At 51.6% G+C, this 24462-nt stretch overlaps 7 protein-coding genes and 1 non-coding gene across 8 annotated transcripts; 5 read left to right on the top strand and 3 right to left on the bottom strand.

Moving 5' to 3' along the window:
- Positions 1-1740: 1740 nt before the first annotated feature.
- On the bottom strand, positions 1741-4785 carry B0H65DRAFT_49442 (FAD/NAD(P)-binding domain-containing protein). Its single transcript, XM_062827776.1, has 4 exons — positions 4617-4785; positions 3618-4333; positions 1969-3553; positions 1741-1886 (listed from the first exon to the last, which is right to left on the bottom strand). The coding sequence occupies exons 1-3, from the start codon at positions 4645-4647 to the stop codon at positions 2066-2068; spliced, it is 2235 nt and encodes a 744-aa protein (XP_062686870.1). The 5' UTR covers positions 4648-4785; the 3' UTR covers positions 1741-1886; positions 1969-2065.
- A 5148-nt stretch (positions 4786-9933) lies between these two features.
- B0H65DRAFT_416044 (major facilitator superfamily domain-containing protein) lies at positions 9934-11644 on the top strand (the record flags this gene model as incomplete). The annotated part of the gene is made up of 4 exons (XM_062824022.1): positions 9934-10053; positions 10131-10175; positions 10243-10448; positions 10528-11644. The coding sequence occupies 4 exons, from the start codon at positions 9934-9936 to the stop codon at positions 11642-11644; spliced, it is 1488 nt and encodes a 495-aa protein (XP_062686869.1).
- Positions 11645-15980: 4336 nt separating this feature from the next.
- On the top strand, positions 15981-16428 carry B0H65DRAFT_544741 (uncharacterized protein; the record flags this gene model as incomplete). The annotated part of the gene is made up of 2 exons (XM_062829319.1): positions 15981-16173; positions 16235-16428. The coding sequence occupies 2 exons, from the start codon at positions 15981-15983 to the stop codon at positions 16426-16428; spliced, it is 387 nt and encodes a 128-aa protein (XP_062686868.1).
- An 808-nt stretch (positions 16429-17236) lies between these two features.
- B0H65DRAFT_452171 (uncharacterized protein) lies at positions 17237-18750 on the top strand. Its single transcript, XM_062826088.1, has one exon. The coding sequence runs from the start codon at positions 17532-17534 to the stop codon at positions 18594-18596; it is 1065 nt and encodes a 354-aa protein (XP_062686867.1). The 5' UTR covers positions 17237-17531; the 3' UTR covers positions 18597-18750.
- A 538-nt stretch (positions 18751-19288) lies between these two features.
- B0H65DRAFT_452170 (uncharacterized protein) lies at positions 19289-19692 on the top strand. The gene has a single exon (XM_062826087.1). It carries the CDS (start codon positions 19439-19441, stop codon positions 19676-19678), a length of 240 nt encoding a protein of 79 aa, XP_062686866.1. The 5' UTR covers positions 19289-19438; the 3' UTR covers positions 19679-19692.
- Positions 19693-19826: 134 nt separating this feature from the next.
- Positions 19827-19926, bottom strand: B0H65DRAFT_t17. Its single transcript has one exon. It is a non-coding gene; the product is annotated as a tRNA-Ser (tRNA).
- A 1176-nt stretch (positions 19927-21102) lies between these two features.
- Positions 21103-23020, top strand: B0H65DRAFT_505388 (uncharacterized protein; the record flags this gene model as incomplete). The annotated part of the gene is made up of 4 exons (XM_062827988.1): positions 21103-21116; positions 21921-21945; positions 22029-22083; positions 22110-23020. The coding sequence occupies 4 exons, from the start codon at positions 21103-21105 to the stop codon at positions 23018-23020; spliced, it is 1005 nt and encodes a 334-aa protein (XP_062686865.1).
- A 150-nt stretch (positions 23021-23170) lies between these two features.
- Positions 23171-24444, bottom strand: B0H65DRAFT_49292 (DUF396-domain-containing protein). The gene is made up of 4 exons (XM_062827760.1): positions 24139-24444; positions 23832-24065; positions 23329-23753; positions 23171-23270 (listed from the first exon to the last, which is right to left on the bottom strand). The coding sequence occupies exons 1-3, from the start codon at positions 24206-24208 to the stop codon at positions 23380-23382; spliced, it is 678 nt and encodes a 225-aa protein (XP_062686864.1). The 5' UTR covers positions 24209-24444; the 3' UTR covers positions 23171-23270; positions 23329-23379.
- Positions 24445-24462: the final 18 nt, after the last annotated feature.

Raw genomic sequence — 24462 nt, 5'->3', positions numbered from 1 at the left:
GTATCGGACACTGGTCAGCAAGCAGTGTGATTGTAGTTGCCGGTCTCGATTTTGATAATTTTGGTGGTTGGATATTCGTTAGTACCTCTTTAAACTTGGTGTTGAACAGGGGTCTGGCCATATGCGTAGGGCCATTGTAGGTACGGGATGCCTGTTTGCCCTCTGCAGAGGGATTGACAGCATCGTTGTGCCCCGCTAGTGTGAGGTCAGTGAGGACGTATGCAGTTTAGTTCCAGACCAGGTTTGCTAATAGTCCACGTCGTGTGAGCAGCAACTAGCCACTTAAGGGTATCCCAAACTTCATGGGTAGGGTAGGATTGGAGAATCTTATAAAAAGGAACGGTCAGAACTCCAAAACAAAGAAACCGCAGAAAAGAAGCAAAACCATATCTCCACGATCACCGGGTAGGTGACGCTTGACGGTTTTCTTGGCTGCCAAATCACGGGAGCCTCCAAGGACGGGAATAATTGCCATCTCTCAGCCAAATCTCTCACGTCCAAAAATACGGTGGCACCACACCTTCCCGTCTCCTCCCTAGGCATGTTACAGATTCTTTTCTTCGTTTTCGATACCAATGGCACAGCCTACCAAGCCGGACCACGGCCCACGGCTCAGGAACTTCCGTTGCCAGGAGCTGCGAGAGAGTCATTCATGAGGTGGTAGGGGAAGTCAAACATTCCACTTCGAGACGACGACCTACTGAAAGAGAAAGCGGTATAGATATGCCCTCTCTCCCTCACGCCGCGACAAAGGTTCCGTTGGTTTGAGTGGCCAGACTGGTGTGAATGACTTTCCGGGACCTTTGTTTCGACGGGTAGCTGCGTGCCCTGGATGCGACAACGGCCGCCTCATCCTGGTCGCGATTGGTGATTGAACCAAAAGGTACGACACTACGTGCAGATCCAATCTGATAATAACCCCATTGTCTGCTGGACTTATGGTTACAGAAGTAACCTGCCGGCTTGGCGGTGCAGACAACGAGCACAGAGTTCCAGCCATAATAACAGGAATATGAGGCAGATCAGGTAGGTTGCCGATGAGGCGACCGTAGGCGCGAGCGACGGTCTCCCTCCCAGGCCTTTTGGGATTTTATAGGATTAGTGATCTATCGAAGCTTTGTGTAAGCGGCATAAAATCGGAGCCCTTCATTCCAGTGTACATTATTGTGCGGTAACACCAGGCCACAAACACCAAGGGCAATGATCATCTTCACCTACCAACCTACTTCTTACCAACAGGTACTACCTCTAGGTAACAGTGACCTGAGATCGCGGCTCCGTGGTTGTAAACACACAAAGCGTTCTGCTGTGCTCCGTGAAAGCGTTGGTTCCCTGACCACTCGCTGTCCCTTGCGGTCTTTGGAGGGTACTGACTTCTTCGTACCTCATCGTTAGACAGCTTGATTTGTAGTGACATGATGCTGTAACATCGAGATCCGCTCGTAGCTGTACCTGCATTAGTCACCTGGCCTGCGTTGAATGGAGAGAATCGCAAAGTGTCTTAGACGCCAAAAGGTAGGACTCACATTGTTTTGCCTCTTAACCACTCGAGTGCCCTTCGTCACCTCTCAGTCGTCTCATCTCTGTGGTCTGTGGTGTTCTCTCACGTCGACATACATGTTTGTTCATCAAACAAGAACCGTTATGTACTTGGCAATTTGGCTTCCTTGGCCGAAACCTTCTTTGTGGTCGGAAAGACAACTGCCAGAGAGCAAACATTAACTGCACGCCTGTCTTGGGTGGCTCGTTGCAGCTTCCAGACGACGAATGGCCTGAAAGCCACCGGATTTATCGCACCTCTAGGATTCCATCGCCACTAAGCAGGTTGCTGGATGAAAGATGATATTGGTTGTGGCACTATCACAACTCTCGGCACTCTCATCCACCTATGTATGCGCATGTGGGCACATCGACTACATGTCAACCCAAACTTTCTTGCTTTTTTCTTGACACTCAAGGCTCACTCACACCAAGGGTCTGTGATAGCATCATTTGTGGCTCGCTACTATGGGTGCCATTATCACACTGCATCTTGCTTCCCATGTGAACAATCCCAATCGCCGATTCACCGTGTGTATGTCCCCTCAATGATATAGTCTTTCTGCGGCCCCTTGACTCGGTAGGCTAGAGACCAATCTTTGAGGTTGATGGCCTTGAAGTTGAAGCGGTAGTCGACGTCGTAGAAGTCGTCGATGCATAGATGTCCAGCATTTGCTCGCCATGCTTGGGGTGCACCCTCGGTTTCCGTGTCCGGAATAATGAACTCCACTTGGTGAAACAGATAATCCGCCCTCTTTTGATCGTCCGTCTTGACGAACCAGACGCTCAGCTTGTCCTTCTTTTCATCATACCTCCAAACATATCTCCTTGTTGCACGGAAAGAGAGGCCGTTGGAGGCAGCGAACATGCCTTCCTCAACGTAGAGATACTCCAACCCGATATCGTCATCCCTGTCCAAAGCAGCATCGTGCTCGGCTTCACGTCCATCTCTTGTACGTTCCCTGAGCAGGAACCTGGCAGTACCGCTAAAATGCCCGCTCGGATGAGTGGGAAGGCGACTCACAAGATCCCTCTCCAGCTTCCACTCGCCCAAGAGGGAACGGAAGACAGCTTTTGCAACAAACCTTGCCGAGGAAACACCAGACCATGTTGTGCTCTCAGTCTGCTGAATGGACTTGTCGACTTCTGTACGTTGTGCCTCACTTGTTCGCTTTGCCGGATAGCGTGCTGGTGTCAGGATGTCCATGCTTTTGTCAGCTGGTGGAACTCTAGGCATCTTCCCCAACGGTGGTATGCGGTCAATTTCTAGAGCCTTTGAAAACTCTTGCATGAGCCATGGGTAATCGCCCATGGGAAACTGAGAAACTCGAGGATCAGTTCGTAGAGCCAAAGTCCGCTCAATAGAATCATCTTCACCAAGAGCGACGGCCATCTTGGGAGGAAGTGACGAAGAAGCAGGTCCTCCGGCCGTCCACAAAGCTGTGACAAAGCGGGCTTGCATCTCCATGACACCCCAATAAGGTGATCGGTAGAAACCGACAAACCCTAAGGAGGGAATTGCTGGATGATGGGTACCATGAAAGGCCAAGGCAACAGTAGTGTTTAGGTCAGAGGGCACCACCGACAGGGTCTCTTGGACAGAGGATGGCAGGAAAGAGATGGATGATGCTGCCTCGAAGCCAGTTGCTAGCACTACTGCCGCAACATTGTCGATTTTGCTTACATCTCCCCGAGCTGTTGTGACGGTAACAGTACTGCCGGTCAGGGAGTCTACTTTTCCATGTGACACCGATATGAGTCCGCTGCGGACAAAGTCTGCATAAGTGTCACTAACGGCCAGGTAAGGGGGCTTGTCCGTGTCGGTGTTTGTAATGGCCAGACTGGGTGAGAAGTCGGACTGATCAGTCCCCAGCATTGTTTCGAAGATTGAATGACGTGTCTTTGCGGCCTCTGTCGAGACATGGCCTTGCATATTGGTTAGGTTGTCGGGTCTGTTGGCTAGGTTGTATGAACAAAGATCCATAGGCAAGAACGGCGGTGCGGGAGAGGCAGGCTAGTTGAAGATACAGTAGTTAGCCCAAAGTACTGAGAGGAATGCACCTAGTGGGGATGGGCACCTTTGGAGATGTAAACAGCGGAAAGACCCAGACAGGCCTTTGGCAAACATGGTGAATCGAGTACTTGTCCAAGTCCTGAAGAGTGCTTGAACCAGGCGAGTGCAGTGCAGACGAGAGATGGGTTGCAATAGTACCGGCAATCTCAACACCCGACATTTGGCCTCCAACCACCACAATCTTGCGCCCTGCACCTTTTGTCTGTTCGAGTAACGCGCTGAGAGTCCTGTACTGACTGCTGTGGACAACCGGGATATCACCACTGGTGGCCACCGGTGGAGGTATCACTGGCTTGCCGAAGAAACCGGATGCGACAAGCAGGTAGTCAAACGTATGGTCGAGCTGTTGGCCATCTTGGGAGCATGTCCGGACCTTCCACTTGGCTCCCTCAAGCAGTTCAGAGTGGACAACACGCTCGCCAAGGCAAAGTTTGGCGTCCTGGCAGTATCGATCATGGTATCGCTCGAGATAGCGTCCAATGTGCCAGGCTCTGGGAAATTCGGGGGCGTCATCGGGCCAGGCCAGGTCGCTGAACTGGACGGTATGTTTGCTCTGGTTAGCTGCCATGAGCGGGTGAACAAAACCGGCGTTGTCGTCCTTCCTCGACGGCCAAAGACCGCCCAGACGGTTCTGGGCTTCGAAGATGGTGACATCGAAGGTCCCCTTGGGCTGGTCATGGAGGAGTGACTTGGCTGCAACTAGACCAGACGGACCAGCACCTGTACCAGGGGATGGTTAGAAAGCCATGGTTACAGAGAAGAGATGTGTGGCGATATTGGGCGTTGAAATGAGAGTGAATGAGTGGAAAAGTGCATTCAATAGGAGTGAATTTGGTGTTGATTTTGGTGTTGAAAAGGCATGCGGGCGTGTGGTGTTGAAGGAAAAAAAGAAGGGAAAAGGTAGGGCAGGCGCATAGAAATGGAAACAGAAGGCAGCTTCAGAAGGCAGAGGTACGTAGGCGCTGATGGCTTGGAAGTGGAAAGTAAACATGAAGGAACACACCAACAATGCAAACTTTCTTTGGAGCCGCCATGATGCCACGAATGGACCGGCCGGCTCGTCTGCAAATGGACGGTCCGAGGGAGCTCAGGTTGGTAAATATGCCTCGGACCCGGATGTCGGGGGCTCGGCGTGGTCAGTCGCGATGTCGTTAATGCAGTGAGCAGCTTCAAATTTGAAGCAACTCCGAGTGGTGTTGATGTTGGAAATGGTTCCACCTTTTTTGTCAGGGACGAAAGTGGGTCAGCTCATCCGATGTCCCCGATTGACAGCAGACCACAGCTGGCATAGGTGACAGCGTATTGCAGGGGTCAGGCATTGGGCGATGTCTGGCAGCTGACAGATTCAAGAATGAGGGGTGAGGGGTCAGACCAATTAAAAGTTATGGACCAGGACAGCTGGGGAAGGTGGAGGAGGGTGGTTGCGGGGAAGACAAAATTGAGGGAAGGTTAAGATAAGGTTAAGGCGGGAATGGAGAAGGCGCAGATCTCCCCGCACCAAATGACCCCACCCACTAACAGACTAACAGTGGAGCCCCGCGAGACTTTCATCCAACTCCAAGTCAAGTGACCAGACTTCCAACACTTCACCCTGCGCTCTTTGCTTGTGAGCTTCAAACGAACTGTTTCTATTCCCCAAAGCCAAGTAAGAAATGACTTCCTTTCCTGTTAGTGACCCGCTAATTTCCTCTGTTTCCCAGGGCACCTACCGAGTTTCAACAACACCTCATGGTCCGAAGCCCCAACACACACGGAAGCCTCCATTCAGTCGGGTCTTGAAAATTGAGTTGGGTGGAGAACGGGATTTTTAGTCTCCATGGCCCATGCCGGTCACGGTCCGCCTGCCGTCTGGCAAACATCTAGCACCTTTTACCGTTCCAAGAATCCAGGACATCCCGTCGTCCATTTTTACCTTGATTCGAAGAACAAACAACCTACGCTCCAGGAGTTTAGTCCCAGCGCTTTGGATCCGGAATCACATTCCCTATCCACCGGAACTCTATCTGATCCCCTTCGCCTTTCAAGTGACCTGCAACACAAACACGACGACACGAACACCCAGCATTGCAGTGGTCTTCAGCTGACCGCCTAACCTCTTCGGCCTCCCCGTCCACAGACATGACAGTAGCCGAAGCCGGGCCGATACCAAGAAACATCAGCCGCCCGCCCCCCACGCTAAAATCCGGCCTGGACGCCTGGTTGTCAGTTCGGGCCCATTTGCCGCCGCCATTCCGGAGCAGACGGTGCAGGTGTTTGATGACGCCAAGTCCAATATATTTCCACCACCAAAAGCCTCGAGGTACCCAGCCGCCATGGCAACACAGCATCCACCGCATAGCGTACCCATACTTGAGAGGACACCTGCCTATCTGGACGACAGCAGCTCAAGAAGGGATCCCCTGGATCGCCATGGACCCAACAGCCAACCCCAAGCGGTGAATAGCGAGTCGCTTGGTCGTGTAGCCGGACACCCGACGCACTGCACCTTTCCAGATACCTTCGACATGGCCCTCTTCGGGAGCTGGCAGATCTTGCTCGTCGTTTGGCACAATTCTCCTAATTGCTCCTGCAGCCATATCATTCCACCGCACAGCCCTCGAGCCTCGAGGCACAGAAAACCGCCATGAATCCATCGACAACACTGCAGTCAAATTTCCCAACCGCCATGGGAAAGGCAGAATGCCCATGCCACATGGCCCCTGGGTATGGGTACCTGACTTACCCGATGTCCAAGGCTCAGTCCCCAGTCTGCCAGTGACCTACCAAGCAAATCGTGGCTTTATTAGCGCCAGGGGAGGAAGCACAGAAACAAACTAGAAAACCGCTTCTCGTCTTGGCAGCTTCTCGCTTGTCCTGACCACTGCGTACCAGTACCCAGCGAGCTAGCCCAGAGGCTACTCTGGCCCGTCCCGATCGATGGCGCTATCATGGGGTTGATGCCGTCCAAGCCAAGAGGAGACTTGGCCGCCGACATTGTCCAGGTAAGCGTCCTCTAGCCTCTTCCCAAAACACTACAGCCCATGCCCCTAGTCATAGAGACGTACAAGTACCGGATTACAGCCCTACACACATTGGCCACCGTCTCTGCCCTCTGTCCTGGTCCAGAAAAGTCAAAGAAGAGGCCACAGTTTGCCTCTTAGCGAGAGGCCACTGTCCGCTTTGAAGGCAGGTTGGACAGACGCAATGGACGAGCCGGCCGCTCGCAGCAGCTTGGTGACACGGTTCGACTAGTGTCAGGAGCTGGAAATCCTTCGATATTTCCCAAAAACGTCGTCAATGTTTCCATAGCTAATTGCTTTTCTTCTTGTTGAGTACAGCCACAGATCTGGCGGAACGTCTTCAGCACGTGGATCGCAAGTAGTCCTACCAGACAGCGGCTGCTTGCTCATGGGCCGCTATTGCAGGCGAGACCTGCCAAACGATAACCCACAAATCATGACCATGGTATACGCTGTCGCCTGAGCGGGTACACGCCTGAAAAGTTTCCCAAAGCAATAGTTGTTGGCCTCTTGGGCGACGGACTACAACAGCTAGCCAGCAACGGTAAACCGAAAGGACCGCACCTTCACACAAAGCAAACTTGGCCCACCCAGAAACTAATCAAACTCCAAAACACCGCGGCCTTTCTTGACTCGTTTCTCCTCGAACCGGGCATTGTCATCTGCCCCTTTTCGTGTGGCGTCCGCATGGGAGCAAACAAGCCATGCTTTTGTCCATGCCGCGCCGTCTGCCAAGCTTGAACTAAGAAAGTGGTTTCAACGGATTATCCACCAAGACAGTGCACAACACGTTCTCTCTTCGGAACTAGTACTCGGGTTGCAACACACCTTGACCTCAGGACGGGATGGTGTGGTGCATCCATATGCATTTCCTTTATCTAGCGCGCCCATCAACTCAGCCTTCTCCGAATCAACACTCTGCCAGCAACGACCAGAGATTCGGAACGGCAGTCTGTGTCATGTCTGAAACATGAATGACCTCCTTGGCGAATTCTGCGCGCGCAGTCGCCGAGCACGCCGTTCTTCGGACCGTCAACAATGAATAATCTGGTACATGAGTCTCACTAAAGGCCGTAATGGCCAAAAGTTACCAGTTGCTGCTGTGCGCTTGAGGGGGCCTCCTAGGGTTGAGGATTTGGTGATACAAGGCCTGCTGAGACACCATGTCGCCCACAGATGACGGATGCCAGATTATCTTGGTCAAGAAAAGTCATTTATCTGGCATTCCTGGTCTATCAGTTACTCAACATGAGCGTCAAGCCCGGTATGAAAAAGACACTCCCTTACGCACTTCCCAAAATTCTGCTAGGGTTTACTTTCCGGCTGCCATGTTCCAAGGCCATGGAACAAGCAAGTGATGTGAGGCAGCACACCACTCCCGCTTGGCGGTTCAGACACGAGCACAAGTACTTCTCGCTCCCTCGTTTGCTAACCTCTGACGAACCACGAAGCAGGCATCACCGGTGCCGATGTTCCAAGGGGGTTCTAGAAAGATGAAAATGCACCTCCCTGTCTGGGTATAACTGTCCGACTCTCCGGTCGCGTTGAACACCTCGTCTTCGGACGAGAGAAACTCACCATATGTGGGTCACGGACATGAGAAAGTCAGCCAGAAGCCTGTCCAGAAACCAACCAACAAGGCACCCCTCCCGAATCGTATTATTGTTGAGGTTGCTGAAGCGGGGTATTCCCTGTGGAATAAGAACGTATGCAACAGAACACTCTGGAGTTCGGTTTGACAAGTCTGGTGAGCGCTGTAATGACAGATGCTAGAAAACGTCTTGGTAAGATGTGAGATTGAGGGGATAATATCAACCAGGATCCCAACATACTGGGACCGCAGAAGGGAGCAAGCAGCAAGCCTGAGGCTCCTAGCATTAGGGAAACCACTTCCACATGAATGTTTGCCCAGCCCCAGTATCCATGCTCACGATCATTGATATGCCTTCATGGCTGGCTGTCATGTACCTCTACGAACACCGAGGTATGAGGTGTGCCAGGAGCAGGGGTAGAGGCGGTGTTGAGTGCATTGGTAATCGGTGGTTAAGGATAATGGGACAATATGTATGGGATCTGCCGTCCATCTGTCCCAGTGGGGCCCGTAGGCGCATATGCAGCGTGTCGGATGCTGCAAACTACTTATAAGCTGCCCCAGCTGGTTTAGCCTCCTCCCCTCCGCATTATCAACCCCACCTGCACCCATCGTCCCCCGTCCTCGGGGATAACCTATTTTGGGCCACACATTCCATTGTTCTCTGTCCCTCACTCCAATTCACCCCCATTCCCCTCCCTGGGCTGTACCGGTACAGCAAACACTAACAGTGCAATCGTTGCCCGGCTAGTGTACAGTCCTGCCTCAGAATCTCAAATAGGGTCGACATTTGAAGAGGGCTTCTTCGACACAGTAGGAGGGTTCCATCGACCAATTGCGTCCTGGCCGGCGAGTTATCCAGGTCAAAGTGCCGAACTGCAAGACAGGAGGGCCAAAAGCTTGTCACGTTTTGCGGCGGAATTTCCGGTTTGGGTTGCTTCGACGCTCGCCAATCTCCTCCTTTGCTCCGATCTACATCCCCAGGATCTTCTCAACTTAGCGTGGCCGGAACCTGGGCAACGTGGAGTTCTGTTTTGTTCACCTTCGTCTGGGGAAAGCTCCGCAAAACTCCACCTCTCCAGCTTTACCAATCCCTCTTTGACGTCTCTAACGCAAAAAAGAAAAGGACATTGCGACAGCTCGGCAGATTAGGACCGAGTGACGCCCCCCGCGTGAGGATTTCCGAAGCAAAAAAAAGACCCACGCCGACCAAATTCCAGAATCAGGCTGCCCCGTATTGGGCAAACATGAGCAATGGGTTCGTCATTGTTCTCGATTCGTATCATTTCCATTGCCGATTCGTTGTGATGATACATGATTCCCTGCCTTCCCCTCCCTCCCTTTTTGGTGCCAATTTGCAGATAAGAGCTCGTCCCATCCAATCTTTCCGATTTTCTACTTCCACCTCATCCATTCATTCTTTGTGTTTTTTTCTTCCCGTGCAATATCCTCTCCCGCTTTGCCTATTTTGAGATCTTCAGAGGCAATTCCGAGGACGTTATAAGTCATCGGTTTCTTATCACATCTTGCCGTTTGAAACCTCAGACAGACAACGAACGGCGTGCAAGGCTCCAACCTCTCCCGTCATCAGCACCACCCGAAAACTCAGCACCTCATCGTGGAAGCCCAGTCACTGGTTACATAACTGACACGTTCTGTTCTACCACACCACAGCCCGAATATTCTCTTTCAGATCCAAGGGGAAGTACTACGTCGAGAGCTCATCAACCATGACCGAAGATAAGGAAAAGTCGTCTGTCGAAGGCCACCGCGTCTCTACCCATGAAGAGGGCGTCAACCTTCCCCCTGATCCGGATGCTCACCGGACCGATGAAGAGAAGGCAGAGATTGTATGTTCATGCTCCACTCACCTTGGTCAGGTTCAGCAATAACCACCCTCACATAATGCTAACAACCTTCACTCTAGGACCGCAAACTCGTTCGACGTCTCGATTTCATGCTCATCCCATGGGTAAGCGGAGCCGCTACATACTATTCACATCTTTTCACCGTTGAAGCAAATCTAATATGTCTCCTAGCTATGCCTACTCTATCTTCTCGCCTTCTTGGATCGCACAAACATCGGCAATGCTAAGATCGCCGGTGTTCAAAAGGATCTGGGCTTGACCGATGGCCAATACAGCGCTTCTCTCAGCATTTTCTTTGTTTCGTATGCCGTGTTTGAGCCGATTACGAATATTATGCTGAAGAAGTTCCGTCCTTCTGTCTTCATTCCCATTATCATGTTAGTTCCCACATTTTCTTTCTTTCTTTCTCTCGGGTGCTGTGCTCCGTGCAATATGCTGACCGACCAAAAATTGCAGGGTTCTTTGGGGTGCTAGCATGCTGGGCATGGGTTTCTGTTACAACTGGTCTGGTTTGATGGCAGCCAGATGGTTTCTCGGCCTCGCCGAGGCCGGTCTGTTCCCGGGCATCAACTACTACCTGTCGTGCTGGTACAAGCGGTCCGAGTTCGGCCTCCGCGCTGCCATCTTCTTCTCGGCCGCGGCGCTCTCGGGCTCCTTCGGCGGCTTGCTCGCCGCGGCCATCGAGAACATGGACGGCGTCGGCGGCCGGAAAGGCTGGGCCTGGATCTTCATCCTCGAAGGGCTCATCACCGTCATCTTCGGCTTCATCTCCTTCTGGATGGTGCACGACTTCCCCGACGAGGCCAAATTCCTGTCCGAAGACGACCGCGCCCGCGTCGTCCGCCGCCTCAAGCTCGACCAGCAGGCCTCGGCCGAGCACGAGACCTTCCAGATGACGTACCTTTACCAGTCCCTGCGCGACTGGAAGATGTGGCTGGGCATGGTCATCTACATGGGCTGCGACATGCCGCTGTACGCCTTCTCGCTGTTTCTCCCAGCCATCATTAAGGGTCTCGGCTGGAACACGTCGACGGTCCGGTCGCAGCTCATGTCGGTGCCGCCCTACGCCGTCGCCGCCGTTTTTACCGTGGTCATCGGCTACGTCGCCGACCGCACCCGCCAGCGCGGGCTCTGCAACATCGTCGTCTCCGTCATCGGCGTCGCCGGCTTCGCTATGCTTTTGGCCTCCGACTCCCCCGCCGTGCAGTACGCCGGCGTCTTCCTCGGTGCCTTGGGTATCTACCCCTGCATCTCCAACACGGTTACTTGGATGGCGAATAACATCGAGGGCGTGTACAAGCGCGGCGTCGTGCTGGGCTTCGTCATCGGCTGGGGTAACTTGTCCGGAGTCATCAGCAGCAATATCTACGCCAACCACAAGACGGGACACGGTATTGTTATGGGGTTCCTGGCCGTCTTTCTTTTTGGCGGGTCCATTCTTATGACGACGCTCCTGAGGGCGGAGAATGGAAAGAGGTTGAGGGGCGAGAGGGATCATCTTGTTGAGGGACTGGATGAGAAGCAGATTGATAAGTTGGGGGATATGAGGCCTGATTTTTATTATACTACTTGAGCAGGGCAGGGCAGTCAAGGAAGGGACGGGTTCATTGGCATCTGTGTCGTCGGGTGGTATGTATGGTAGGTTGTGTGTGCCTTGATTTGGGTGGTGTGGCGGAGGTGGTTACTTTTGGATATGGTCGGGCTGTACGGGAGGGCATCGATCAGACGTTCGTTCATTGATGGAAAGAGAGAGAAAAATGTCTACTTGATGTCATGATGGGGTCGGTTAGAGCCGCTTCCGCAAGGGTCAACACATGTATGGACAGTTACGAGGGTAGGCGGCACTATACTTTTCACTTCATTTTTGTCTTTTCCAATGGGTTGGTCTCTTGGTGTATCTAGACAGGGCACAAGTCGAAGTCGGATCATTATAATCGTTGGATATCATCATGTGTTCTCCATATCTCGAGGCTATTAGACCTTGGTTACTTGGCTATAAAGAGGCGGAGGCGGCGGTGGTGGTGGGGGTTGCAATAGCTGGAACCATGTAGTGCTTTATCGGATGGTAACGGTTGCATTTTACGGTTGCATTTTTTCTTTTCTTTTACTTCTGTAGGTTATCAAGTCAAGGTTGCAATCGGATGTTACCATGTTTGGATACGATACGGAGGGCTTGACATCATGATTTTGGACAGTTCGGAGTGCCGTGTATTTACTCTTCGATGGCATGATAAACCCAATGGAAATCAGCATGAAAGGGACGGATCCTGGCGAGACTTCTCACATGTGCAATTTCACCTGACTATAGACATTAAAGTATCGTCACTTGCTGGAAGTCCTCGTCCTACTATCTCCCAGGCCCTCCCCAGCGGCTGATATGAACTGTCATCTGTCAAGCCCTCTATCCGCGACTTGCATGAGAAACGGCATGGCAATGAAGGCAAGGTCAAGCCTGACACGCTTTGGTGATCCTGTTTAGTTCAGGTAATGTTACGCAGACATGAACTGGTAACGTTATTGAACTACCTTCCAGGTTTCTATGAAGGCTGTCTGGGTCTGGGGCTCTAGGTCTAGGGCTCCATGTCGATGGGTCAAGGTCCATGGCAGGTGTTAGGGGCAATGCCAATGAACGATGAATGACAATGTGTTCAATTGACACTTCCGGGTTGTTAACCGTTGAATCTTTTGTCTGTCTGTCGGTCATCACCGGAGCAAGGCACTGCCGGTTTGCCCGTCTGCTCCCTGCAATGCTAGATAAAGACGCGAGGAGAAGCGGGTGGGTGGAGGTAGGAATGTTCTAGTTCATTGATTCCAATATTGGCGGCAATAACGTTACTGCCCGTACTTGCTATGCTAAACGGGAGGAAGCCGTTATCCTTAGCCGTCCCAAGAATCGAACGAACTGGTTTCCCGTTGGGTCATACACGGGCGGGCAACTACCAAAACCGAGCTATTGGAATTGGGCTTTGGCTCTGGGAGGGAAGAAAGCCGGGACCGAACTAAACAAGAAGCAATCGGCAGATAGACGGAACGGATGACACGTACGGGAAGGCGGGTGAGTTGGTGGTGACGGTGGTGTGATTAGCGGACTGAAGCAAAAGGATGGACGGATGGTATGAACGGGGATAAGATTGAGGGGATAGAAGGGACGGCGCGGAAAGAAGTGGGATGGTTTTTGTAATACAGTATCAAAACTGACTTGTCTTGCTACTTCTGGTTAGGAGGATTGAAGTTTGTCAGTTCGTCCCATGTCCCAAAATCGTCACGGTTGATCCTGGAACTTGGGAGAAGAGGAGAGGTGTTTGTGTCCCGTCTGCAACCGCGCAACGCACGGAGCGAGTGGTTTCTTCTGTTGCTTGTGCGACTTTCTGAAAGCCAGGACTTGCTTCAGTGTGCTTCAATTCTTTGAGAGAAGGGGAGTACGAACGGGCGATGACGATGAATGGAAGGTTGAGAGGTTTGTGCTTGCGAGACGACCTAGACGTCTCCCGGGTTTAAAGGTGTTATTCCCCTAGCTGCCACAGTGCGTTAGCGTTGGTACAGAATATGACCATACTCACACTCGGTATAGGGGCTATTTTTGTAAGAAAATCATCGTCTCACCGAGTCTGTTAGCAGTCCATTCTCCATTCGCGAGGGGAACTTACGCTACTGGGTGTGGAAAGGAAAAACCACCTTGATAGGCTCGATGGGTAAGAACCCCTCAACTCCATTAGTCGGGTGCATTCTGCATCTCGTACAGTGACCTTGTCGGATATCTCGGCTTCCTGGCTTCGGGGTCGGGGTACTGGGGACCGGCCAGGTGTGCTTCCGGTCAACGAACTACATCTTCCAATTCCCCCTCCTTGTCAGATAACAACGTACTAGGGGATAGACTTGGGGCTGCCTTTCGGACGATACACCATATCGTGGTGTTGGTGGTCTCTTGGCATGTGTTGCCCGACACTGCTCTGTGTAACACGGGCGCATCATTGTGTTGGGGCTCGCAAGCACTGTTGTGGCAAATGAAGTGGTGTTTGGATTCGTTGATCGCGATTCGTGGCCGCTTGTGAGAAGGTTATCGCTCTTGCTATTCCTTTGGTGGAAATGACGGGTTTCTGTGCTTGATACGTCTTGCCTAGCCCGAAACACATTCCTTCCTTTTGCACTTTCCTCGAATTCATTGTTCTTCTTTGGAAGGATCAACGGTGATGCCACAAATTTAGCATGTTTGATAGGATTTTCACCTGATTTCTGCCCACGTTTTGGTCACAACCTGCATGATGGTCTGCATGCACCTGCCTCGTAACCCCCTTTTTTTTTTCTCCGGCGGCTTGCTGATAGGATCTCAGGTCCGTGGATGAGAAGTCGGAAAGAATCAACAAAATATTTTGCGATTCCATGCAGCCATAGCCGCAACTGTTCAGCATATTATTGGGCTCAGTTTTGGATATGAGCATCCTGGCTGTATCTGAAGCGCCTCAGCCGCTGCAGGCTGTCCTTTTCGACATTTTTCACCGATCGATATGACTCCTGGCGACATGCATCCACGCACGAGCGGCGGAATTCGCCGACTGGAAGTGTTTTAACGACAGTTTATTCCTTCCCTCTTGAGCCTCCCACTTGCTCTTCCACCTTTCCACTCCTGCCGTGTGTCTTCTCTATTCGGTTCCTTCCTTGCACTGGTCCTATCATCGCGCTTGCCATTTCTCCTTGTCCCCTGGTGCCTGGTTCCTTGCATCTGACCTCCACACCCATATCCCCATTGGTTATGCTGCTGCAGGACAATTATTCTGAATGGAAGGAACGAGATCGGGTGGAGATGCGTGAAATTAAATGCAGTGGTGATCTCGGAGAAAGGTGTCATGTTCCATCCCTTGCTGCCGAAAGAGATGACGGTAGTTGGGGCAGGGTCATATTCGCTACTACCCGTACCAGTCTTTTTTCAACGACATGCATTCTCACCCGGCCTCGGCCCGCTCCTGGTCCTTGACACCGTTGATGCGGTCGCCGGGTACCTTACCGTGGGAGGCCTCGTCGGCAAGGATATCATTGTATTATTCTTAATATTGGGGACTGTATCTACGCTGAATCTTCTTAATCATACTCATATCTTCCATTTACACGAAGCGATGCTAATACACGCATCTGTCTGGGAAGGCTTGACTCTGCTTCATCAAGCATGCAATCTGCCTCGCCTCAGATTCACAGCTGCACCACTCAGCAGTCAAGGTAGGAAGGAGTAAGCATTCTCGGCATGCAAGTGACGATAAGGCAACCGCGACCGGTCTCCGGCTCAACTTGGGAACCCTGCTTTCACCGCCCAGTGCCTTCTGCCTCGTCCGGGACGCCTTCTACTGTGTTGGCTCCAGTAAAAGCCCCAACTTTCAACGAGATTGGGACTTCGCAAATCAGCCTTATACACACGTTCTTATATCACAAAAATGAGAGAGTGGAGACCTGTTGACGCCTGACCTTAACCTTAATTTAACATCTGCCAGATGTTGGATGTTTGAAACGGTTTAACGCTTGCTGCTGAATCTGTAACAGACTGGCAGCCTTGCACTTAGAAAGTTGAGATGATTCTGAGGAAGAGCTGACCTCCGACATCTGATAAAGACCCCGCTTCCAGACTGAACTTTCGAACTTCTTTCATTTCATTCGTCGCTGACATCCTCATCGTGACAGTTAAATCTTCAACCATCAGTTCACAGCAGGTAGGTCAACAGCTTTTACTCCCTCCTACAGAGAAGGTATCACGCTAACCTTCGCGACGAAAGACATAGCCTCCCAAGCCTTCATTCAAGCATTCAAAGACCTCGAAAAGGCATCCCAAGAACAAGACCAGACCTCGAAGATATTCGCAAAGTCGAAACCACCAAGACCAAACCCATCAGCGACGCGAGCAGCTGTCTCTGCCAAGATCAAGAATGCCTTTCTTCAAGTCAGACAACAAGGCGAAAAGCCACAAGGCCAAGGCCCCGGCCGCACCATTTGACCCCTACTACGGGTTCTCCGACGGGTTTTCTGGCTCCCATCAGAGCCGTAGGGGGAGCGACTCCTCCGGCTACCAGTACCAGTCCCCCGCGGAGGGCGGGCAGTATATCTGCGCCTGCAAGGCCTGTACTTGCGGCGAGAGTGTCCAGTACCCCGGCGACATGTGCCACGACTGCTCGAACAACAGGCATTGACGCGGCGATGACGGGCATCACAAAAAGAGGAGAGGAGAAGGTTATCTGCATTCACAAGGCCAACATCATGAAGCTCGCCGATGGTCTCTTCCGTGGCACCTTCAACCGCCTCGCCAAGAACTTCCCTCAGCTCGAGCGCAGGCGTTCTGGGAGGACTATCGAGTTCACGTATCGTTCTAGGTGTTAGGGATAGATGAAAACGGCATATACATGGTATAGATAGGAGTTATGGACAGGGAAAAAAGCATACTTCGATTCTCAGATGCCGTAGCATGGGCAGGCCCATATTCTCATTTTTTAACGGGACAATCCGTCAATGATTTATTGACTTTACCCCTGAGCCCGGTTCCACTTGCTTGGCACCATTTGAACCCGAGGGACACTCCCTCATATTCCTACATATGCAGGTCGGAAACGTTCCAAAAATGCTTGGTTCCGTGTCTTCTGGTATAGATCTTTGCATCGCCAAATCATTTCTCTTGCCTACTATTTTCGCGGTACGGTAATTAAGTCATCTTTTCGCCCCCGAGATGTCGGTCATCAAGCGGGCTGCACGGGTCGGCAACGGGAAGCACCGTTCTGCCCCCAGCTAGCTCCCACTCGCTAAATTTAGTGCAGATCACCCCAGAGTCCCAGGGGTATCGTGCTTCAGGCACAGCACAGTAAACGTTTGGAGCAGTCCGAGGTAGATGGAAACAAGATGTTTCGTTTCAAATCCGGATGTTTTCCAATTTGAGTTTGTTACTTCGTTTCAAGGGCGGAAATGACGTGTTTGCCCCGAGTGCTCTTCCCCTTGTAATCCCCAACCCGAACATGGATCGCTATTTCTTCAGCAGGTTCATGGCGATTGCAGTCACTGGCAGACAAACCCCCACGACGCTTCGCAAGCAAAACGTCAATGGCGTCTTGGCCGGGAGCTCCTGAAAGAAAAATGTTAGTGGTTCAGCGGATGGGCAGTGGCTTCTGATAACAGCGATGAGGCATCACGGGAAGCGCACGACGCTTTGCTCGTAGTGAGTGGTCCGTGCCAGAAACCTGACAACCTGAAGGGGGGTTTTACTTTTGCTCGCAACCACAGTACTTCTACGCTGATACAATCTCTCTCTTACGATCTCTTCTTACACTGGGCATTGCTACACTCCTCAACCGCATCTCTCTCCTGGTATCACAGTTCATCCTTTGACCTCGAAATAGAGTTGCCCGTAAAGCGCACTATCAGGCGCTAGCCTCCCCCACTATCCCAGCACTTCTCCAACCACTACGTCGACACCCACAGCGGGGGCTACCACCATGAAAGTGGCCGTTTTCAGCGCGAAGCCTTACGACAGGGAATATCTTTCCCAACTACTTGCTACCCGCTACGGCCAAGTGGAAGGCTCCCAAGCTCCTCGCATCGAGCTCGTTTTCCACGACTTCCCTCTCTCTGTTGAGACTGTCCCTCTTGCGGTCGGTGCCACTGCCGTCTGTGTCTTCGTCAATGACACGCTTAATGCGCCTGTCCTGCAGGCTCTCCGCCAAGAAGGCGTACGAGCCATCCTCCTCCGCTGCGCCGGCTACAACAATGTCGATCTCGAGGAAGCTGAGCGTCTACGCTTCTTCGTCGCCAACGTTCCCTCGTACTCACCCGAAGCCGTCGCCGAGTTTGCAATTGCCCTGATCCAGACTCTGAACCGCAAGACTCACCGAGCCTACAACCGCGTGCGCGAGGGCAACTTCAACATCGATGGCCTGCTCGGTCGGAACCTCCATGGCAAGACAGTCGGTATTATTGGCACTGGCAGGATCGGTATCAGCCTTGCTCGCATCCTCCAGGGCTTCGGCTGCAAGCAGATCGCCTACGACCCCTATCCTACCGATGCCTTCAAGCCGTACGGCGAGTACGCCAGTCTCGACGAGCTGCTGCCGCAATGCGACTTCGTGTCTCTCCACTGTCCTCTGACAGACCAGACGAAGCACATGATCAACGAGCAGACGCTCGCCAAGATGAAGAAGAACGCCATGCTCGTCAACACGTCGCGCGGTGGCTTGATCAAGACCAGGGCTGTCATTGACGCCCTCAAGAATCATCAACTGGGTGGGCTCGCGCTTGATGTCTACGAGGGAGAGAGCGCCGTGTTCTACCAGGATCACAGTGGTCAAATCATTCAGGACGATGACTTGACGCGGTTGACCACATTCCACAATGTGTTAATTTGCGGGCATCAAGCTTTCTTCACGGAGGAGGCCTTGACAGAGATTGCGGAGTCGACGTTGAGGAATTTGGAAGACTTTATCAGAAGAAGGCCATGCAAGAACTCGCTGGTTGCTGAGGGCCATTTGCTTGCTCGGAGGGACTCCGTTCCTGTTCGGATTTGATGGGTACAGTATGATGATGATGCCGCATAGGACCTGGGAGTTGAAAATGTATGGTAGACACTCTGACGTTGCATGGTTGCCTTCGATCGACATGCTGCTTTTCTTTACGTACGATACCTAGGAATAGCTAACATCCTCTCTTCCTTGACTCTCAGCTTCTGCTCCCAAATCCCAAGTGACTCTTTTTCTCAGCCTTGGTCAACATCTCTACAGCATGGAGACGAGGGCTGGGTGTACTAAAGAGAAAGGCCTATCCGGTTGCACGGCATCCATATTACCTGGACCAGGCTAACAAATTTGGCCTTACATTGGACAGAACAGCTGGTTTCCAGCTAATGCTAACATATCGAGTCGTTTCTTCATTTGCTGCGACGAGTCACAGCATTATGCCTCCTGTGGAGTTCCAAAAAGATTGTTACAACAATCAGATTCCTTCTTGTGTGCCCTGGCAACAGCAACGGGTACAGTGTATGCCTTATGCTTTACAAGGTAGCCCCCAAATTTTTGATATCATGCGGCTCTATTCCCGACCTCATTATCGTCAACTCTCGGCCCCGCCTCCATCGGGCATCACGACGTGGCAATGCGAGTAAACCATGAAGGCCTGCATATAACCGATTTGACTTGGGCTCTTTTAAGCTCAACGTCAGGAAGCAATGGGCACTTATAGAGGGCATACCGCTATTTCCATGGTCAATTTGATCCCGCTCGACATTATTCTCGGTTTGCAACCAGCGTACTGGCCCTTGAAACGGATCCCCGGACGTCATCTCATTGGGATAAGTCTCATATGCATCTTGATCCCCAACTTCGAGCCTTCTGATGCCTTTCTGGAAGTTACCATGGCCTCTTCAAGAGAAGAGCTCCTTTCCCAGCACTATCTACGGCAACTGAGCATCGATGACTATCAAAGGTCTTTGAGTCACCATCATCGGCGAGTTGAAGGCGAAGGCTCTTTCCACCATCATCCTTCGTTCCAGTCATATGAACCAAGGCACACAGAGGAACCACAGTCGTCACTCGATGAGCCAGTTCCACTCCAAAATGATCCACAACAACAATTGCCTACAAACACCAAATGACTGCAATCAAGCCCATCACCACTTTTTCTAGTCCGAAAAAACAACACGAAGCAAAAAAAAAAAAAAAAAAAAAAAAGAGAAGGGACGAACTGCGCAGAAGATCTGCACAGCCGCTGATAAAAAGCAGAGAAAAAACGGAAAAAGAATGCGTCACCTGTAGGATTCGAACCTACGCTCCCGAGGGAACTGCCTAAACTTGCTTTCTTGCGAATAGCAGGGCAGCGCGTTAACCACTCCGCCAAAGTGACTAGTGGTTGTTGTTGAAGTTACATGTCGGAGCTACCCCTCATATTTGGAGCTTGGACGGAGCTTGGGAGGAGCTTGTCAGCTTGAGTGGGGCTTAGGGTGGGGCAGTGATGTCAGAGACATGGTGTGGGGCTTTGCTGTCTTAGATCCTGGAATGACAGAGCAGGAAATTGTTCGTCAGCCACGGCGAGGGGAGCTGCTCTAGTCATTTTCGTGACTGCATGGCAGGTTCCCTTTCTTGTAGTCACGTATTTGAGGTATAGATGAAGTAGAGGGTACCGTAGGTAATGCTTACGTGACGAAAGGGAGGAGAGAACACATAGGAGGGCATATGTACACGGTGCGATCTTAAATGAAATTCCTGTTTAGAGACATGGCAACCGGTGAGCCTCCAACCTGTGCTTTACATGTTGTGTTTCCGGAGTAAGCAAGTGACAAGGAGAATTCCTAGCTCTGGACACCCAAAGAAATATAACAGTGAATAAATAGGAATGAAACAAACAGAAAATAGAAGGAAAAGGGAGGAAAAAGAAGAGGCGATAGAACGACCAAAAACATAGCAAAAAAAGAAAGAAAAGAAAAAGAAAAAAACCCCGAGAGGAAAACAGGAAGCAGAGAGCAGCCACGAAAGAAAAGCGCTAGTCAAATCCTTCTTCGACAGGTATAGTTCTATCCACCACCTTGATACTCAAGAGAACGCAGAGACTCTACCAGCGCACCCACCAGCACCAGCAGAAACCGTGGCGAGCAAGCAAGCTAGCAAACGCATGTATGGTCCTTTAACACCAGATCACAAAGAGGTACATGTATACACAAACACCCGTCGGTATCCTGCGCGATCTCCAGTTACATTGTGGTGTTCTGGTACCCTAGTGTTCTGGTGGGTGTCTGGTATTCCGCGGGGCAGTGTTTCATGACAGAATCCCTCGAAAGTGGCATGGAATAGCGAACTCAAAGAGGATCTGAGAAAGAAAGAAAGACGTCAGAGCATGTGGATGGAGCTGAAGAATGGTAGACAGGGGAATGGACGATCAAAAGTGAAGTTGGGATAGTCGAAGTTGTATGACCGTGAGTGTGAAGATGGAATGCGACCGTGGTGATATTACCAAGCTAGAGTAGGCTTTCCATGTACCCATCCGGCGGTGAGAGAGGGATAGAATTGCTTCCAGAAGGCTTCCATGAAGTTAAGAGGGCAGGAGATAGGGATAAGGGACCTGGAACTACTGCAGTTAGGGTATCCAGCAGCTAGGCCACCCGTGGATGGGTGAGGGGAAAGCTCCAGGCAGACGGGAAATAGCTGTTGACCTTCTCTATGAAGGCTACTCCTAGAGTTTGCATCGCACAACCTTGTTGCGCGGACGGATAGATGCAGGAGGGAAAACGGCCATTCTTTGACTGGAACTGCAGACTGGGGTCATGGGACTCATGCGGTGTGAAGCGGTCAATGACAGTTTGGCATATGACAGAGTATATCAGTCGTTTATTTGAGTGGAAGGTTTTATGATATCCGCTGTGGTGTGGGGTTGGAGTAAGACGTTCTTGAACATTGAGCCCTCGAATGGTTCATGCTGGGAGATTGAGTGAGGAGGGTTTATGGTTGCCCCTGGTGGTGTTTCCTTGGGCTATTGTCGTTGATCTGGAGAGGTGCTAGAAAGGCACAGCGCAAATGTAATAGATTTCCGTGGTAGAGTGCCAGTGTTGGCCATATGCTAAGAGGATATCTTCAAGTTCCCCAGGTTTCCCCTGATTTTTGTAGAAGTCCTCTGCTGCCAAAACATTCTTCAACCACTATAAATCTGAGACAGGCATGAAAGAAGCTGCGAGATACCGATTCTAACGTGTCGGAAAAGACCCGAACCCATCACTAACGCCCATCACCCTCCAATGGGCAAGGCCCTCCCCCAACTCCGTCTTTCCACGATTGCGTGCTCAGGACGGTACGACAGATTTCTCGTTAGTAGAGCGGTGCTATTGGCTACAGTATGGTTACCAGCAGTCTGCCACACAACGCCACTCATGCAGTTTGCCATGATGGTGGAATGTCAAAAGGCCTAAGCTTGCCCTAGGCGTTCCGTGAGGAAAAGATATCCCGAGAGATGGGAAGGGGAAATGGCGGGGCTTGATGCCTGGTGTTGAATCGAAGGCGGGATCCTCTACCGGTAGGCCGATTAGGGCGAACCCTTAGCTTTTGTTGTTCTGCCTTTTAAAGACCGTTTCACCGGAGGGTTGACCTTGTTGGTTTCTCCCTTTTGCTTCAAAGCCCCTAAAGACATCCGACACCGCACTGGATCAAGCTCAACAACACCCCTACTTCTGGGCCGTGGCAAAGGCACCCAAAAGCCTAAAAGAATGGCCTACACCATCCAGTATGATGACACCCTTCATGTCGCTTCTAGCGACTGGTATCTTGGGCATGAAACCTTGACTGTCGTCTACCCTCCCTACATCAATTATGATGAGGACGAGGGAAATGAGGAAGAATACCATGAATCCACGTCGGTCATCCTCGTTTACGACGACAACGAAGATGGGACCAGCACAACCAATGAAGCGAGCGTAGAGCTTGCTGGTTATCTCCGGGCCGGATGGGCAGATGGCATGAGCTCGGACTCCGACTCGGACAGCGAATATAGCGGATCGCGACGGGAGCATGTTTCCGACGTCACAACAATCAGCGTCTCGACTGGCGGCGACTTCCCTATTAACGACCTCTTGACGCAGCATAGCGAACTGACTATGGATGTCAGCTTCCCTTCGACAATGTCTGAGCGAGACTTCGGAAGCATGGTCGAACTAGCGGTTCTTCAGCCAATGGCGAATGTCATGTTGGTTCCTGCCTTGGACCTGACTGGCGCGACCGACATTCATGTGGACGACGAGCACCTGGGGTGTGCCCATGCAATAAGCGGAGAGGCCTGCCATTGTCTGACGGCTCGGAATCTTAGTGCCGTCCAAGATATCCTGAAGGAGGTGCGACGGGCCGAAGGTCGAGAGCTGAGAAGACACGAGGCGGCTGAGTGGCAACATCCGCGAAGCGAGCCGGATAGACGAAGCGACCAGGCGTGGGAAGAGTTGACAGTGGATCTCCTTTTCTAGTCGGACACTTTAATCGATGGGCTTGTATTAGTAGCTAGAGGTATCAGATACTGGGCGGTAAGTTTGTAAGGGCGGCTTCGTTTTTCGTCACGGCAGAATGCGATACCCGAGATAGGGGCGGCTTGGCGTGGATGACCTGGAACTTTGCAGAGTCAAACAGTATAAGAGAGCTGCTCATTCGCTGGACGATTGATGAAGATAGGGGAAGGACGAAGCAGGATGAAGACGCTTGTTTTTGCTCGATATCCATCTAGGTATGTGATTAGCTTTCGGTTGACACTGATAATTCGCCAAACACGAGAACTTACATGCAATTAATGATAACTGGCCCTCCTCTTTCTCACAGTTCTCTAGGCCTCCTATAGCCGATCGTCGGACTTCTTCCAGCCCACTGTGGACGTGACTCCTCCCACAGCTCCTAGGATGTTGTCCACAACGGACTTAATCAGGCCCTGTCCTCGTCTTGCCCTTGTACCATCGCTACCAACGCCGCCAGCGCCACCGCTCGAAGAGGCCTCGTTACCCATCGTGGGCAGGACATTGTCACTTGCAGACAAGCTGACAAAGAGAGCGAAGGGAACCAGCCATACGCAGATGCCGAAGTAGGACGCGATTTCGGTAAAGGTTGGAACATTCGATGGCATGTCGTAGTACGAAGTCATGTTTTGGTAGGCACGCTCTTGGTGACCCGAGAAGTGCTTAAACCACAGGTAATGGTTGACAAGAACGAGGCCTGGTAGGAACAGCCACTGTTAGCATAGGCACATGGGACGGAGAGTCGATGGAAAGGGGCTTGTTTGCCCAAGCTTACCACATGACAACAGGAACAGCGGGTCTGTCAATTTGACGTAGGGGAACCTCCGCATATTACCCAAGTAGACGACATGGGAGCCAACACTGAGCAGTGTCAGGAAGAAGGGGAATCGGTCGACGAGGCATAGTAGAAGCTGGATGACGATGATGGTGTAGAGGAGTTTCGTAAGGAAGCGCTTAGCAACTACAGTATGTTCTTCGACGACTTCGGACAGATAGTATAGACCCGAGGCTGTAAGGCAATGGGTGCTTCGTTAGTAAATGCATGCCGGTCTCCCGCAGCAGCTTCAAGGAGCAGAACGTACCAATAGCTAAGGTCAGGAAACAGAAGCCCACGATGGAGCCGAGATAGCCAACAAGAGGCAGAATCCACATCTTGACAATGTTTTTGGTTGGAATTAGACGGGCATAATATGGGAATTGGCTGGTGGTGTGGAGGTCAAGTCGAATGGCAATCGGTTATATGGAGATGTTGTTCTGGACAAAGCTCAAGGCTGCGGTGGTGAACCTGGAGAGAACCCCTTCTATGGAGCTCCTGTCCCGGTCCCTATTTCCAAGGACCGTCACTGCTCTACCCCTGACGTGTTCAATTAAACAGACCGCGTTTAAAGTGGGGCCGCAGTTGACAG

This window comes from Neurospora tetraspora (genome assembly GCF_033439725.1).
Source record: "Neurospora tetraspora strain CBS 560.94 chromosome Unknown B0H65scaffold_1, whole genome shotgun sequence".
In the NCBI taxonomy this organism is placed as follows: Eukaryota; Fungi; Ascomycota; class Sordariomycetes; order Sordariales; family Sordariaceae; genus Neurospora; species Neurospora tetraspora.
The sequence above is the reverse complement of the archived record's forward strand: the minus strand, read 5'-3'. Positions and strand labels throughout refer to the sequence as shown.